Source organism: Meriones unguiculatus, chromosome 12, assembly GCF_030254825.1.
Source record: "Meriones unguiculatus strain TT.TT164.6M chromosome 12, Bangor_MerUng_6.1, whole genome shotgun sequence".
Taxonomy (NCBI): Eukaryota; Metazoa; Chordata; class Mammalia; order Rodentia; family Muridae; genus Meriones; species Meriones unguiculatus.
The window spans coordinates 66,977,027-66,995,467 of NC_083360.1; the positions used below are offsets into that span (position 1 = coordinate 66,977,027).

The 18,441-nt window shown below is 40.8% G+C and overlaps 1 protein-coding gene across 2 annotated transcripts in view; it reads right to left on the reverse strand.

Annotated features, from left to right (window-relative positions):
- Positions 1-18,441, reverse strand: part of Mllt3 (MLLT3 super elongation complex subunit) — a 254,228-nt gene that overhangs the window by 4,267 nt on the left and 231,520 nt on the right. For both annotated transcript variants that reach the window (XM_021640351.2, XM_060365821.1), the window contains exons 6-10: positions 17,934-18,009; positions 15,808-15,937; positions 13,254-13,353; positions 7,588-7,659; positions 6,212-6,283 (exon numbers count right to left, since the gene is read on the reverse strand). In XM_021640351.2, coding sequence (XP_021496026.1) covers positions 6,212-6,283; positions 7,588-7,659; positions 13,254-13,353; positions 15,808-15,937; positions 17,934-18,009 — 450 coding nt within the window. The remainder of the gene's footprint in view (positions 1-6,211; positions 6,284-7,587; positions 7,660-13,253; positions 13,354-15,807; positions 15,938-17,933; positions 18,010-18,441) is intronic.

Genomic DNA, 18,441 nt, shown 5'->3' on the forward strand with positions numbered 1-18,441 from the left:
CATGAAGTATCCACACTTCATTTCTTATTGTATCGGCTCCACGTTGTGAGCGGATACATGATGGTGTATGAACGGTAACATGTTCACTGCTGTGGAGCCAGAGGTACTGCTGTCGAGAGGACACTTCCATAGTTGAGCACTGATAATCATGTCTTGGGTTTGAGGGACTCCATTACCATGTAAAATATGCTCAAGTTGGAAATAATGTTATTAGAAATGGATGCTGAGCTTGGGGGCATGCTTGTTAAGTTAGCATGCTATAGAAAAGGGATGAGGGCTCATTTTGGAAAGTTTTTTAAGAGAAGAGGATAGTGCAGGAGTACAGATTTTTTCACACAAGTTCTCTTGGCAACTTCCATTCTTAATTGATCCCCTCTGGTTCAATTTTCTTTAAAAATGAGTGTAGTTATTTAGCCCATGACTTATTCAGTGAAGTTCTAAATATGTAATGCTAACTTGGATAACTGTGGAACTACAACTTTCAACCTTCTTTTCTTACAGGTAATTTCCTGAAAGCATTTATGAATGAATCCCTGTGGGTCATGAAAATATGCTCCTGGGTACATACTACACATACACACACACACACACACACACACACACACACCACACAAACCTCAATCCAATTAACTGTCCAATTCCAGATTGAGCTCTGATTGTGTCATCTGACCCCTAGAACTATTTCTGGGAGATAAAGCCTTGGCTTTAGTGACAAAACAAGTCATTGGTTGTGGAAGCATGACGGACCCTGTAAACTGAGGAGCTAACATGCATTTACCGCTTTCTGAAAGTTACCAATTTCCTGACAGTGGAAAACACACCCAGCTAGAATACCTGTCTCCCTTGACCCACTTGTAGACACTACTATCCACTCTTCAGAAGTTGCCAGTCTTTTAGAAAAACTCTTGAGAAGGTCATGGACCATGTGCACATGCCTTCTGTCTGTCTTATTTATCATGACGATACGTGTTTGGGAGCACAGTGGCTATCTTTCTCATCTCTCAGAAGATGAACACATGAAGAAGGCAGAATAGAGACAGAGCCTACATTCGTGGTGGCATCTTCTAAGCCCTCACCGGAGCCTGGATTCCTTGGCTCCAGGCCTTCTGCTATATGCTGAGGAGGAAGCAGGGAGAGTGTCTTACTTGCTTGTTTTACCCAGTCTTCTATTACATGTATTGGAAGATCACTAGGAGGGATGTGCCCACTTATTGTTAAAGCACATCACTTGTCTAAGAGTAAACAAGAACTCATTATCAGCTAGACACTCAAGGAGGCTGAGGCATGAATATTATGTGTTCAAAGCCAACTTGGGCTATGGGACTGAGAGTCTGACAGAAGCAAAAAACCAAAACCCCAATTATTTCTATAAATGTACAAACAAACAAGAAAGCTACCTATTAACACAAAACACCTTAAATGGATATATTGGTTAACAATTTAGAACTTCAAGAATGTTACCACACATACACACACATGCAGAGACACAAACACAGCTATTTCCATACATACAAACCTCTCAAGGAAATAAGATCCTTAGTATATGCAAAGATAAAATTAATTGAAGAAAGAATTTTTTAAAAAAAGAATTCTTTCATGATTAAGTTATCTTTTTTCTTATGTTATATAGAAAAAATATGAACCCAATGAAAACTTGTATATTTTATTAGAGGAAGTTGGGTATTATGGCACATGCCTGCCATTCTAACTCACAAGAGACAAAAATAGGAGACTTGCAAGTTCAAGGCCTTGCGGGGTTACATGGTAAGAGTCTGTCTCAAAACAATTAATAATCAGATCGGAACAGGAACAAATAGACTCCTCAGGGCTACTATAATTAGAAATATATACAGTGAAGGCAAATGCCAAGTAGTCCGAGTGCCCACAACCAATCGGACAGTAGGTAAATGACAAAGCACTGAGAAGGGGGTCCTGAACCTGGCTTCTAGAGAGCTGACTGCTCACTGCTTTAACACCATGGGCACAGTACCATGTCCTCATCTGGAAGACGGGCTAAAGCACGCAGGCTGTTACATGTGACAGGCTGTCCAGGATCACGTGAGATGCAACTACCACTTGCTACAGGCACCATGGCTACAGTTACCATATAAACAGAAATGCGTCCTTAGTTACCTGTTGGAGGAAGTGAACACCACAGGACTGTCAGGCTTACTGCATCCCCCTACTGCCCTCATTTCACTGCCAGACAGACATTCCACTCCACTAACGCAAACTAAGCACTACAAATGGAGGGAGGAAAACTCAACAAGGCTAAGCGAATTTGTTTTTAATAATTGAAGGTTTCAGGAAGAAAGGATTAAGGTGAGGGAAGAGATGAATTTAAGTTGTTGAAGTGCCTAAACCACAACGTGGAACTGCGTGAGCAGAGCCCAGCATTTGATTTTATTTGTATTATTATTGTTTTGAATGACAGGGAACCCACCCTTTCAGGAAAATGGCTTTCTATGACTTAGTATAGTTACTTACAAGTTACTTAGAAATAAATTGAAATCGGGACAATGAGAATTGTCTGTAGGAGAAAATCACTTAAATTTTAAATCAGTCAAAAACTCCGGCTGCTGGGGAACCAATTGCAGCATAGTAATGGTTTCCAATACTCACAACCTGCCCTCCCATCCCTGCTGTGCCACCAGGCCTCACCCTTCCTCTGCATACTCACAAAGATGTAACAGGAGCTGATGGATCTAACAAAAGACCCCTGCATTTCTGTGCGGTTGATGAAAACACATCAAGGTAGATACAAGCATAGACCTAAAGCAGTGGCCACGGGAAAAGCATCGGGGAGAGTTTGGTCCTATTCATTGACAAGAGCAGCATTAATGGCTTGTGTAATTAGAGCTTGCACTAATGTCCTAAATTAAGGGAAGGCTCTGGAAAGATACACAATCCTTTTCAGGACTCCTGAGGCCAGAGCATCAGAGACATGGCATTAGCATGCTTTATTTCAACCGAACAGGCCACATTCCCGAAAGCATGCCACTAATCCCCGAAGGACTACACTCTGTTTTTCTAAAGGGATGTCCTGTCTGCTGAGGCGGTGTGGCTAAACTGTGGTGTCACTATGAAGCTGCACATTGTAGTTCCCATAAGAAAAGCACAGGAGGACAGGTTACATGTCGGAGTGAGAAAGGAAGGTTGCAAACTGCTTCGCTCATTCTTCAGAGGGTGGCTGCTCTCAAAATATTTGTGATGGGTTGTTTCCTACCATATCAGCATTTTTTTTAAGTGGGAACGGAGGGTACCGCACAGATGATGCCAGTTGTTTTGTGTTACAGCTAAGAGCCATTTGCTAGTTCTGTGACTCCCCCTTCTGTGCCATTTTTAATTATAAACAAGTAGGCATATTAATTTTAGTCTGATTATATATTTCAAATACCAAGGCAGGTTCTTCCCCAAAGTGTTTGCTCACAGAGTGGAAAGTCATGGACAACCTGTGCTTGACTTTCTCTCTCTAGAATGGAGTTGGTCTCTTATAACTCGGGTCTCTCATCTGCACACAGGAAACCTTATTGCCACATGAAAGCCTATGGCCCTACCTGGGGTAGCAGGAAGGACAGCAGGCTTGAGTCTATAAGGGGTTTTAGGATGTGACAGGTAATTCCCCAAATAGAAGTAGTTATTTTTAGCAAAGAGAAGGTTCTCTGTATTGCTAAGAATACTCCAATATGCCATTCATCCCTCCAACATTGATGATAGTTCTATAAGAAACTAGAAGGTATCAAAATTGATTAAATTCTCCTTTGAGGAAACCATGGTCTTCTTAAGCTTCTTTTTGCTTACTCCCCAATCCCTTCCCCTCTCATCTTCCCCCTTCTTCATATATATAATATGAATATGTGAATATATATAATTTTTATTCTATATATATATAATTTTTTCTTTAGGATACAATGCAAACCCAGGCTGAATTACTAAGAAGGACAGAAATGTACAACCTTATTTTGAAAATAAATATGAAATGCATAGTTTAACAAAGAATTAAATTATTAATCAAGGCTAGATACTCACTCTCTTGCTTTGACTGTGTCTACAGCATTTTTACCCAATGGAAAGAAGGCTTAATAATATAGTCTCTATTGATCTACTACTTTATTTTCATGAAATTAGATACTGAGAGCCAGAACAACGTGCCCCCAGAGTAAAGTAATGCTACTAACTAGTTTTTGTGGGAAAAACAAAATTGTCAGAATAGACTTTTGGAACAGGGATACATTAGGAAGAAACCAAGGATGCTAGTCTGGCCTCTGCAGAAGTTTTGGTCCAGATGTTCAGTTCTGTACAGTAGAGGTTACATAGACTTTGTGGAATGCTCACCAGATGAGCAACCTTCAAGGTAGAGAATAGCACCAGCCCTCCACTGGGCTATGCTTTACAATATGAATTAATTAAGCAGTTAACCATGACAGGCCATACATCATGGTATCAGAATCATAAGCCTCAGTTGCATTACAAGGCAAATGGCCAAAGACAGGAGCTTTCAACTGCCCTGGGAATGCAATTAGGGTGAAATGCTGTGTGTCCTGGGGTGCCTTTATGCCAGGTTAAAAATTCATAGATATTACTCTTTCCCTCTAGAATACTAAAGTAATCCACTTGAATGCAATTCTCACCTTCACTCACAGTTCTTTCAAAGGTCAAAATAAAGAACATTAAATGGGGATGGTATTCCTAGTGAGACCTTGCCAACAACCTTCTCTTCCAAGCGACCTGTCTCAATTTCCTGTGGAACCTACAACCGGGGCCCGGTTTAGGCATTAGTAGCTTTTTCTGACAACTGTTCTTTAGTGATTTACCATTATTTGGGAACAGACAGAAAGATCAGCTACAGATATATCACCAGCGTTTACTCAGTGAGCAATTTTCTGTTCTATGAAAGAAAGCTGAAAAAAGTATAGCTCATGTTCTGTATTCCCAGGTTCTTTGTCCTCAGATACAACACACTGTGTACTGAAAATCCTTGGGGGGAAATTGTCTGTACTGAACTTGTCATTATTCCTCAAATTACACAGGATAACAATGACTTGTATGGCATGTGCATTGAATTATGTAGAAGAAGTAACCCGGAAATGACTGGGAATAATGGCAAGACATACATAGATGATATGCAAACAGGCTACCATCTGATGGAGTTGAGTGGAATCTGGTGTTCAAATGGTGTCTAGAACCAAGATAGTCTGGTCATGGGAGGAATGAATAGGATGACTACAGGTAAAGGGCTAGGCATGCCTTAGTCAAAGTTACTCAAATCCAGCTCCTCTATCTACGCTCATTCAAAAGGAAATGCAAGACGTAGAACTTATCTACAATTAAAAACCAGAGCTCTGCCAGAAAAACAAACCTAAACAAATAAAAAAGAATAACCAGAGGTCTATAGACAAAGTATATTAAAAACTTATTAGACCAACAAGAGCAGAGATGTACACAGAATATAAATGTAACTATCAACATTTAAAAAAATAGTTCATATGCCACTGAGGTATATGTACTAATTTAAAGTCATTTTACAGTAGCAAAAAAAAATAAAAATAAAAAACTTAAAGTGAAGGAATGGACAAATCTACCATGGAATCTGGAACACATGGCCTCCCATGTGTAAAGAAATATTATCGTATCAATAGCCACTGTTAATGGAATCAAGGCATGGACTGTACTTGTACAAAAACGAAAACCACCCTCTTATCTTCTCAAAACATCACATTGTACTAATAGAAGTTTCCTCATGCTATGAGCATTCCACAGCTGAGTTCATGATAATACAATGTACGTTGTACAAGATAAGGGAAATAAAAAAAAATATTTATTTTCCGTAGAGTAGTGTTGGCACAAGGTTACCAAATTGAATCACAAATGTTTACAACCCTTTACTCAAATTCTTATCACTGTTTTCCCATGAAACCAGAAGTCCGGCCTCCACAGTTTCAGCCTTCCCCTGACCTGAGCCTTCTTTCAGCATGGCACATATATACCAGACTGACAGGAAGGTGCACCATGTCTGGTATTAGTTCCATGAGTGCTCCTCAGAGAGCATCCGAGTAGCCTCAGACATTTAAGTCCTCCCCAAATATCCCTGTAGCAGAGTTCCCGTTCTAACGGTGTGAGGCTGCTGTGGCCTCCAAGTGCTACCACACTACCCCAGGACAACTAGGCCTTGGGGTTTGGGGATAGGGTTGTGCTAGGAAGCATTTCTCACCTGCTGCAGAATGTGTCTTTCCCTCAGTGTCATTAACCTTCTGTGGAGCTCTACCAGCTCATCTAGGTATGCCTGAAAGAGAAGGGCATGCCCCAAAGAACAAGACTTTAAAAAGCAGTTGCTGAGTGAGAATATACACGCGGGGTGGCTTGGCAGTAAAGATCACGTGCTGCTCTTGCGGAGGACCCAAGTCCAGTTCTCAGCACCCATGTCAGGTGGCTTGCAATGGCCTGTAACTAGCTCCAGGAGAACCAATACCCTCTTCTGACCTCCACACGCACATGTTTTCATGTGCACATACCCACCGCAGACAGACAGACAGACAGACAGATACACAAATGTTGAGATAAAATTAATATTAAAAAAAGATTAACTCGACCATCTTGTCCTAGGCTACATGGACTCGGTGCTCAAAGGCTCCTGCCAGTGAAGTTTCTTTTTTAACCTTTGTCAAACCGGCCTTAAAATGGGGCAGGGAAATTCTTGAGCCTATTTGCTCTCACGTCAGTAGGCTCAGTTTCCTACAAGAAAGTGTGGGAGTCTAAGGCTACCCCGTTAGTTTAAACTAAGGATAGCAGAGGCTGTTTTCATTTTTAATTCTTAATCTCGGAAAATTTTAGACTAAGAAAAACACCTAGCTTTGAACATGGAAGTATCAAAGCATATTGTGTTGGGAAATTCTCTTAATAAGAGGGATAAAAGAGTTCTCGGGTATTCCAAAGGTTACATAAATAGTGCCAGTAAATAACTAAAGAACAGAATATCCTACGAAATGTAAAAAAAAATTACTACACAAATTAGCTCTATGTTCAAACAGCTCTTCTGCAAGGGCAGCTGAACTTCTCCCTCATATGCTCAGATGAATGAGTCCTTGTTAGCTGAGGGCATGGGTGCCCTGGGGCCAACTACACTAAAGGCAAAGGGGAGGTTACTGATATGAAAACCCCACCCAGAACAGGTGACAGGCTTTTCACCGAAGTCCTGAAGTCAGAGTTAATACATCATGCACACTGAGAAAGCGAACTGCATAGGGGTCAGGTGTCTTATTTATGTATGGATGTGATCTGATCTATCACCTCTGCCACCACAAACTTCATATATCCCAATGTGATATGCCTGAAATTCCTTAGTAATGTGGGGATCATGAAAAAAAAATGCTAACATAAGGCCATGCTTAATGCTGAAGATTAAAAAAAAAAAAAAAAAGCAAGACAGAGAGAAACAAACTACAAAGCATAGGGATGAAGTATTGACTTGGGAGTCTCGGTTACTTCTGGTGAAGATGGGAGGAGATCCAGCAAGAATGAATGAGGGGAACACAAAGAAACAAAGACATGTAAGGCTACAGCACTCCCAGGAATGGCCTGGAAACCTACCTTGTCACATTCACCATTCTTTATTTGCTTATCTGATTTGCTCTGTTTTATTGGACTTTTCACTTCAAGAATCTAGGGATCAAAGAAAACACTAGTAAATTTCATTTCAGGCACCTTCTGGCTACCCACATAAACAGGCACTCAAAATGCACAATAACACTGTTTCCCAAATAGTACTTCTCTGTACTCTGTACATTTTCCCTCTGTCTAATCTTGTGCACCCCCTGCTGAAAATATGAAAATAATTAGTGGTATATTAAATGCTGACTCAGAGCAGGAGAACTTAGGAAAAACGTTGATGATAAGGAAACTGATCTGGGCTTCCCAGGGTGCTCTTCTTTCCTGACAGCACTCATGCTCAGCATAGCAGCTGAGTTATTTTGAGACTGCAGTCCCGGCTGGCAGGGCTTCTTTCCTGCCTATTCTGCAGCTTCAGCAGAAGTCTTAGCACTTGGTGGGCTAGGGATGACAAAACAGCCCTTGCCCTCTAGAGCACCTGCTCTTCAGATGCAACTAGCTTACTCCACTAAGCTGACGCAGCTCTGGGAATGAAGGTGGCCATCAGTTAGTTATGGTCTGGGATCCTTTGATGGCAGAAACAGTTATGCTTGAAGAAATGATGTGATTAGGTATGATACAATGCCAAGTGCCTTTCCTTTCATCTGGACCAACTGTAATTCAACTCACGAGCAGCAGCTTCACATACTGTTCGGAAGACTGAGCAGAGAACTCTGCTCAAAATTAACAAAGAGAATACTTCGATTCAATAAATGCAACTGAATCATTACACAGGACCTTCGAAATTGGAAGATTCTGGGAGGAGTGTTTTTAAATGGCCCTGGCGTGAAAACGCTGAGGATAACTGTATTTAAAAGCAATTTATTTTTCTCTCATCATAACCTCAATCCTATAATCAGAAACTAATATGAAAGAGGAAAATGCTGAGGCTGTTCTCTAAAAGTCCCAAATTCCTCCTACCCTTCCCTATGCTGTTTTATGTTCTAATGCAATTCACAGCTTTGTGTCCTGTCTATCATACGGCATAGAAGAGATCTTAAGAATGTGCTCACTTTTAATTTGTTTTGACAAGAGCATGGGACTGGATGACTTCCCTTATCGTTTAACATCTTAGAGCTTCCAAAGAGGAATGAGAGAGACAAACAAGATAATGTCTGGATTTCCATTCAGTCATAAAATTTTATGCTACTAATTAATGTGTGTTCTATTTGGCGATGATAGAACCATGGTATTCTGGCAGGAATGAATAATCCTGAATAAAAGTATTTTTCTTTGAGTTCAAAATAATGCATCCTAACAGTCTTCCCCGAGATTCTCGCTTATACCTTCATTTTTAACATTTAAAATAAGCAAATGACTGATTTGGCCAGGCTGACTTAAAATACTACCCTTCTGGCAAAAGAAGGAAATTACTGAATAGCACAGGCAAGGCAATCCTTTTTAATATGCTCAAAATTCTCCACTGCATTCGCAATTTCCTTCTCTTTATTGTTGCTAGAAATGAGACCTCAAGGGGAGAATCAGCATGGAGACCTGGAGGAAGTAGGTCAGTAGATGGCAGTCCTGGCCAACGGAGCGCCAGGGTGGGCCACACAGAGACAACTGGCCGAGATTTGAGGCAGGAAGACGAAAACAGCCCCCGCCGGTTCGCCTTGTGTTTCAGAGAACTGAATCTGTTCCCATCACATCTGCCCCTCCCTGCCACGGCCCCATCCCCCACTCCTTTCTCCCCAAGTGTCTGAAGATGCTATGTTTGCAAAGGAACTTCACAGGCTAGGTCTGGGCAGTCTTGCAACCCCTCTTCAAAGCGGAAAATAGGTAGACCATTTGGGCGCTTAAGTCCAGCCCCACACATTCCGAAAGTGCACAGAAGGCCAAAATACATTGAAATCCTAGTTTCTTTCTTCTGAGGCTGTGGTAGCAGGAACAAAGGCCCCGGGTGTCAGTGACCCGCCTCAAGTTACTGAGAGCCTGCCCAGAGAAGGCTCAGTTAATCTTCCTTCTTTGATCTCTCCTTGCTCCAAAATAAACAGCTTTGTCAAAACCTCATTCTGAGAGAGCCGAGCCATGCTGAAGACAATTGTTTTATTTATGATCATTTCTTATCTTCAGGGACTAAATCCAGAATATAAAAGCACAACACCTTGTCTTCCACAGGCTTATTTCAAACCAGTTTAACTGGATAGGCTCTTTTGAATTTCACCCATGGTTGGCAGGCAGATGATTTACGATATTGTGAATATTAGCTGGGTCCAGCAGGGCACTTCCTCCCTGGAATCCTTACATCTCCCCTTTCCGTCTTTCACTCCGTTAAAAAGGTAGGGGTTTGTTGCTTGCTTGTAATTTATACATGGTGTGTGTAGGGTGGGGAAAAAAATCTTTGATTAAATGATCATAAAATGTTTTATTATTTACCAATAAACTGAGTAGAGGGAAACAGCCACCCAAACCACTAAGTTAAACCACCAACAGATGTGGCCGGTGTTCTCTGAAGACAGAGCAAGCGCTGTTCGTGGTGCTTCCTTCTTAGTCTGAGGATGTGGCTTGGGAATCAAATTTCTAAGAGTGTATTTTTCTGAATCCCTTTGTGAGAAATGACAGGTCAATCATGCAGCAGATGGATTATCTACTGGCAGGTTTTCTACGCTATCCACTATTAATAATGTCTAATGACACTTCTGTTAACTTTCTTTGCTTTGCTGGCATGTGGCTGTGTTCTTTCTTCAGCAGTTAGAAAATCCTTGACTCAATTAACACCCCCTCCCTTCCGTAGACCCTGGGAGATCTGGGGTGGGGCAAAAGACAGTTCTGTTGTGTCTAATACTTTAATCAGAGCTGCAAGATCATTATCAAGTAGGAGAAGAGGGCAGTTTCACAGGTTGGCAGGCATAATGTCCCACTTGTGGTGGAAGCCTAGTTCCTGCTACAGAATGTTTTAGGGGTGTGGGAACGTGACTGTATCATAAGGGCTCTGTCTTAATCAATACATGAGTGTCCACTGATCGGTTTTGTAAGGTGACAGAAATGGAGAAGATGAATCTGGTTGGTTGAAGACAGTGGGTCCCTGGAGGGTGTATCTTATTTCCATGCCCATCTGAAACATTTCCACACTGTTCCCTGTTTACACGAAACTTGCTCAGCACAGGAATCCTACCAGGATGCTCGACTTCCTCATAGGCCCAGAACAATGGAGCCAGGTGACCGCGGACTGAAACCTTTGAAACAGTGAGCAAACACACACGTTTTACCCTAAAATTGTTTGTGAAGGAAGTCGTTATTTTTGTCACAGCAATATAAAGCTAACTAATACAACAGTCAATGGGTATGGAGGGGAAAAAAAAAAACGGTCAGGGGTTTTAAAATCAGGCCTTTCCTGTTTTCTTCATCCTTTTTATCTTATATGAAATTTTAGTTACTGCTATACCTCCCCATGCTTGCACATATGAGCTCTCTAGTCTACCTCCCTTCCACACTCATCTATAATACTAGAAATATTCCAGGATAAAATGTAAGTGACCTTGGGGGTTTTAAGAAATTTTTGGTGTCATGCTCCGTAACACAGAAATACTACTGATATATATGTATATTTTAATGTCTCTGAACACTTACTTAGAAGGATCTCATCACACCTGACCCCACAGCAGGTGATTTGAGGATAAGCAATCACTACTGAACAAAGTTTCAAAACCCCTTTCTTTCTCTAAGCTCTAAGACATAGGTATGACGTAGTAAGCACTTCTGTTGTATGTAATGTCCTCCTCCAGACTAGCTAGCATTAAAAACATCTATACTTTCTTCTTACATCACAGGTGCACTCAGAGAGTGACCCACAACTGAACAATATTGGCAGGATGATGATAAGCCTGTGAGATGCTACCTGTATTAAATAAACATTTAAAAAAAAAAAAAAAACAAGTGTTATTACTATTTAATCAGATACAGTGTATTTTACCCTTCTAGATAGATGACACTATTTGTTTGGTCTGGTTTGCTAGACAGGTAAAAATTTTAACAAAGAATCTATACTTTTCCCAAATTCAGTTCAATACTGTCCACTGGCGAAGGGCAAAATAAGAGCTTGCTGGAGCCATATCTACATGGCAAGCTGTCTGATCCCAGTGCCTGGAAGACATAATGATGACTAGAGCGCACACAGGCATGCCCAATGTGCCTAAATCTTAACATTCTTTATGCAAGAATCCTAATTCTGATACACTGTTCCCAAAAAGCACAAATAATGCCTATATGATGTTAGATTAGATATAAAATGTATCAGAGTCCTAATTCAATTCTTTTGCTAATGTTTACTAAAGTTTAAGTTTGTAAAATTGATTTTTTAAAAAAGTATCTACTCAGCTAGCTCTCCTCAGCTGAGTGGCCATGACACTTTCCTCTGGAACTCCTGGCTTGTGGCAGAAGGCAGCCATGCTACAAAGCAAGAACAGATAAAGAACATGGCTGGTAGCTGAGACAGGGAAGGCTAAGACAGCAAAATCAGGCCGAGAATGAGGAAGCTGGATTCCCTCCCTGTGTAGGACAGTAACTACAAACAGCTAAGCTGTAACAATGCGGGCTCTGCTCCTATCCAGCCATGGAGGATTCAGGGTGCAGATGAACTTTATAAATGATGAATTCTAAATTTTAAGTAAGCATTGCTTCTTTACACAAAACACAAGAAAGATAATATCCTCGCATCTGTAATGAAGCATTTCCAACTAAAACAAAGGTCACTAACTCAGTGGCAAGATATTTTAAATAGTGTAACACTTATGAAATGGAATAATTTTAGAAAATGCAGTTCTTTAATTTTCACGTTAATATTCGTATGGCAACTTTAATTAAGCAATTATTGCAGAGGTCACAGGAAATCTGCCTACACAAAAAGATAAGAATAACTTACTGTAATGAGTATCAACTCAATGAACAGTCATGATGCTTGTTTAAAATAATCAATATACTTGAAAAAAGTTTATTTTAGTAAATAATGAAAATTTGCCAATCTTACTCATTTATTTGCAACAAGCTCTTCAGCACAGTTTTTCAGAATTCTGTTTAGACCTTATCCAAATATCTATATTCTGAGCTGATTATCAAATTAATAAGCTTCCTTTTAGAGCAAGTTATAGCACGGTGATGCTCACTGTTTTCTGTGTTTTGTTAATTATTGTAACGGAGGCCGAGCAGGTGTGATGACGATCACAAACTGAGCACCAGACAGATGCTGTACTCTGCCTTTACACACGCGGTCAGCCTCCCAGTAACCTGCAGTGTGCTACCGTCATTCAATGAAGAAGCGGGGGTGCATAAAGTGTATCCCCCACAAGTCAAACCAGGCTAGCCCTAAAAGCCGTGTTCTTGCCAACGAAGTCACCTATTTACACTTAGGGATAGAATACACAGAACTTAGGAATGACGCGCAACGTTTTGTGCCGCCATTCCTTCCTACGAACACGCAATGGAGGACCCCCATCCTGCAAACACAGAAGTGCTTTTACTCCGCGTGCTTAATGCTAAGGTTGTGGATTCCCATTCGCTTAACATAAAGAGGGACTTAGTTTAAAATTCAGAGGTAAAACATTTAAGCACCAGGTAAAAAGGATTCCATATAGTTCTAGAGATTCTTGCTGAGTCCAAAGCCCACAGTTTACCTGGTTGTTGTTAGTTTTCAGCAATGGTGGTGGGGGTTCATGGTGGAGGGGTGAAGAGGCGGAGCTGCTTTCACTGTCACTGCCGTCACTCAAGCTGACCCTGAGAAGAAACACTGAAAAGTCACAGCCCCACCACTGACATACGACCGTCAAGTGTCATGAAGAGCAAGGAATGTGAACGTTACCACTGAAGGGCTGCTTTTAACACACAGCTGCTGGTACCTGCTTAGATCTGGGCCCACATCAGGTGGCACCACTGACACGATCCCCGTCTTTGCAACCGAATAAAGCAGGATGTGGACATATGCGTCTCCCCGTTCCGGTTACAGACGTAAAATGGCAGCTCAAGGATTCAAAGCCAGGAAGTGCAACCAAAGCTTAGTGCTCAGCCACCACCTAAACTACCGTGGGAAGCTTAACATTCTAAAACTACCATTCATTCAGTGCTGTCACCACCACTAAACACGGATACAGTCAAGTCCTAGAAAGACAGCCTGGACACACACTGGGTATTATACATCACTGTTCCAGAAAAGTTAAGTATCTCTCAACATCTATAGACAATTGTAAATACCACACTCTCCAATTTATCTTTTCTACTCCTAATAAAATGATTTTTTTTCCCTAGTTAGAAAGGAGAAGGTTCTGTTCTTTCTTCCTCTCATCTGAATGTATGCCCTCATTCCAAAGCACTTCAGTTTCTGCTCCCTCTCTGGTTATACAGTAACCTGATGTAATATTCTCCTCAGAGATAGCAAATGCTATAGAAATCAGGGCAGTTTTTCTTTCGCTCTGAATAGGCAATCACATCCTTGCTGTATTATATATTCAGGCAGACGTGATACAAGATAGGAAACAAAAAGGATACGCTGGGACATCCTTTTAGCAAAAACTGATGGAACTTGTTTTCTTAACTAAATTACATTAATGAAGTGTTCTGCTGAAGCGATGCTTGCAGACGCTTCTTGACTGAAGTGGAAGGCTGAGTATTTAAACTGATTAAACGGTTGAGACTGCACAAGTGCTCCGAAGATCAAATGTTACAGGGAGCCGTGGTGCTAATAGTGTGTGTCAGATGGGGAAACAAAGACACGTCCCTAATGTACATTCACATCAGGCAACCGGCGAACGAGTGAAATATGTGATCCAACCCATACTGGTTCTGGATGAGACAGAGAGCAGGTAGGTAACAAGCAGCTAACCAGATCTGCTAAACAGCAGCTCGGGAAAACCACATAAACAGGGCACAAGTCTCTCTCTCACTGTGTGTGTGTGTGTGTGTGTGTGTGTGTGTGTGTGTGTGTGTTTCCAATAAGCTAAATTGGAGAACAGCCAGAGGTTGCGTTTTGCTTAGTCAAAGTTAGTTCTTAAACATTAAGGTTCAGCTCCTTTTTAAGTCCTTTTGACCTACCAGTTTCCCTCTTGTCAGATCAAAGAAGACAACATTACAAGGCCAAGTCTCTAAGGGACCTTAAAAGGGATGTAGGTAGCTGCACTGGGGAGCAAACCGCAGAGAGATGTCGTGAGTCTAGCTGTGTAAGGCAGAGTCACTGCAGGGTTTCAATTCTTGTCTCAAAAGACACCAGTGAATTGCCAATGAGGAAACGTATGGTTTGTTCTCTTTGGGTTCCCTTTGTCTTAGGACTCTCAGGGCCTTCTACTCAGTAATAGCTAAGGGGTGAGATTTATTGCAATATATTATAAGTGTAACTGGATCTGAAGTTCAAGTGGATTCATATTTTCTCCTCATAACACATTAAAGTGTGCACGCATATTTGTTTTCCTCGTGGTAAACAAAATCCTCAAGGCAATTTCCAGCTGACTATTAATTATAAGAGACACGAATTACCATCTTCTAATGCAGAATTATGCCTCATAGCATTAAAGCTACTTAAGGAACCTAATTGTCAGCACACTTAACGGGAATTTATTTGCTGGAAAACACACACAGGTGAATTTAGTTTTAATTAGGTCACAACATAATTCACTGGAGCCAATTTTGTAGTTCTAAAGACAAGCGGCAACTGCTGGTTCTCTACACATGGAGCCTCTGACCCCGAAGGAACAGGTCTAGAGCAGATCTCTTCCTACAAAGTGCTACATGGCACATATTTTCAGATAGCAAGGACTTCTGATATGGCTTCTTCCTATAAAGGTTTTGGAAGGAAAAAAAAAAAAAAACCTCTCTTCTTTTAAGGAAAAAGAAAAACTGTTTTCTGGTAAAAATGAACACAAACACACCAGTTTCAGAGGAATCTGACCATTTGCTTCACCCTCCCTCTGAGTTCAGATCTCTTCTTACCCAGGCTGGCCTCAAGCTTGATATATGGCTGAAGATGACTTTTAAACTTCTGATCCTCCTACTTTCCCCCTCCTAAATACTGGGATATAGGCAATGTGCTGAGGATCAAAGCCAGGGCTTCGGGACTACTATGCAAGCATTCTACCGACTTAGCCACAACGCAACCACAATTGCTGCCATTGCCTATGTGTTTCACAGCCTTGTGGTTTTACCGAGTGAACCAGTATGGCTCCACTCCAGGGTGTCTCTTACCTGCGACTTCGGCTTCCTCCTCTATTTACAGGTCTTTCCATCTCAGAGTCATTGTCATTATCCTCTGCCTCATCAGACTCCTCCTCATTGTCATCAGAGTGCAGATCTTTCATGATAGACCTTAAAGGACCTGAGTAATGACATGAACCACAGGCAGTTAAGCAAATGCTCAAACACACCTGGTCATATTAGACACTTGGGGAATGCCTCCCGTACTGACCTATGGCTCAGAACAATCATTCCCTGTACAGATAAGCCTCTGCATCCAAATTCAGGACGGTTTCTGAATTGCAATTTCTACGGAAACATTACCATTGTCACCATAGATTCCCCCAAATATTTATTATTAAAGAGTCTCTAATTTGGGGCTGGAAAGGTGGCTCAGTGGTTAAAAGCATTTGTCGCTCTTCCAGAGGACCTGTGTTTGATTCCCAGCACCCACAGGATAGCTTATGACTCTATAACTCTAGGTCCAGGAAATCTGACATCCTCCGCAGACCTCAGCCACCAGGCATACACAAGGTGCACAGATTTATGGGTAAGCAAAGCACCCATACACATAAAATACAATAAATCTAAAAAAATTTTTAAAGAATCTCCATTTAATAGGATTTTTTTTCCTGCGTAATTTTATTTCCTAACCTCCCACCCCAAATCACAACCAAAAGTGAAACAGATCTATTAGTAAACAGAATGTTTTGTTAAGTTAATCTATGTATTGAAAAGTTGAGACTAATAAATCACTGTGGTTGTAGCTGGTTCTTGGCAATGCAGCCTTTGTGTAGTAGTTTCTGATCTATTAAGGTTTAGCTGCTCCTTTTATTTCAAGGTCATTTGCAGGTCAAGCCAGCATTTCAGTCAAGCTCAGGTTATAAACCGCTTCCACTCCATGGTGTAATTTCCTATCTCTGATTTTCCTATTGATCCCGGACAGCAGATCTCGTTGCAGCAACTTTATGTAGCCTTTTTCATCTTACTTTTTAGGAATTCCTGCCAAAAATATCAGCATGTATTAACATAAATAAGACTATGTAATAAATCATGTGCCCAGAAAACTCCAGAAGGTTATCCACTATTTGAGGAGAGGAGGGGGGTTAAAAAGAAAAAAAAAAAAAAAGCTGTAACTAATTTAATTTAGGACCAGACAAAACTGAAAACACACACACAATGATTAGTGAAACTTCTCCTCTGTTTTACTACTCAAAACGTAATGAAAAAAAAAAAATTAGTTTTTCATTTTAAGAGAAGATTGTAAAGGCAATCAAGAAGGGGTCATTTTGATTCTGGATTAGGCAATTCACAAAGTCTACTCTCTGATCGGGCTATTTGAGCTGTCACTAAGTTCTAACACAGGCACTGACTCCCTGCAATCTCACATTCTTCAAACTCAGATTTCTCCGCTTTTGTAGTGGGCTTATTTCTTTGAAAGTTAATGAAACAAGACTTCTGAATAGCCAAAACTATCACCACCTTTTATTATATATTTTCTTGGAAGCTTAGCCTTAGTCCAAATATACACAACAATTTAATCCTCTTTCAAAGCATACAAGGCCATTTAAAATTCAGTGTGGTCAATGAGAATGGTGATGTTCACTATGTTACTAGAAAACAAATGACTCTCTGATACTCTTCTGTTGTGTAAAAACAAAACAGCCCACTTTTGGAGAGTTTACACACACAATAAAAATATGCTTCATTATACTTTCTGGTTTAATTTATACAGAGTTTTGGTTAGCATGTGACTGTGAGAGAAATACATATTTAAAGATAGTAAATACATTTTTGCTTAAAAAGTCTGCTATACATATATTATTATAGAGAGAGAGTTGTCCAAGGCCGAAGAAGCTGAGCCTCTGGAGTTGGTTTGCTGGAGTATTTCCCTTTGGGAATGGGCTGTGTCTATAATCTGTTTGTGAAATGTTGGCACGGACTAGAAAAGGGGACTTTCTAGAGCCAGGCCTCCAGAATGAATATGGTTCACAAGTACATTCCTGGGGGAAACAAAAACAACTGCATATAAGTCAAGTTACCATTTAAATAATAACACAGTGGAAGATAGGTCATAAGTCAACTCATTAGGATGTTTTATGGGGAAAGGGTTTCCTTAGCTGAGGAGTCGTTGCTACCTTGTTGCCTGGTCTGGGATGGCGTGAAGCTGGAGCTGGAGCTGGAACTGGAGCTGGCAGGACTGGGCTGCTCTGACTTCAGAGAAGAAGAAAAAAACATCAATACATTTATGGGACGCAACACACCTAAGACGAAAATAATCTCAATGCTCTAAGCAGCCTCTACAAAAAGTCTGATGCTGTGCAAGAAAAATGAGCAGATACATATTACTTTTTAAAAATAATAATTAAAAAAAAACCTAACACAGGAGAATCACAATGTCATTTGTTTTTGTTTTGGTTTTTTTTTTTTTTTTTTTTGGACAGCCTTCTTTTTATTAGATGAAAGTAACGCATATAACATGTCAAGGACGCAAAGGGAAACCCCTGCGCGCTACATGAAGGAAGAACTGAGCTCTGACTTCATCCTGCCCACTGCTGTGCAGATCTGCTCCTGAGAGATACCTTCACCGGCCTTTCCTTCACTGTCTTCTCCAGGGGTTCCATTGGCTCGACCAGTTCAAACATA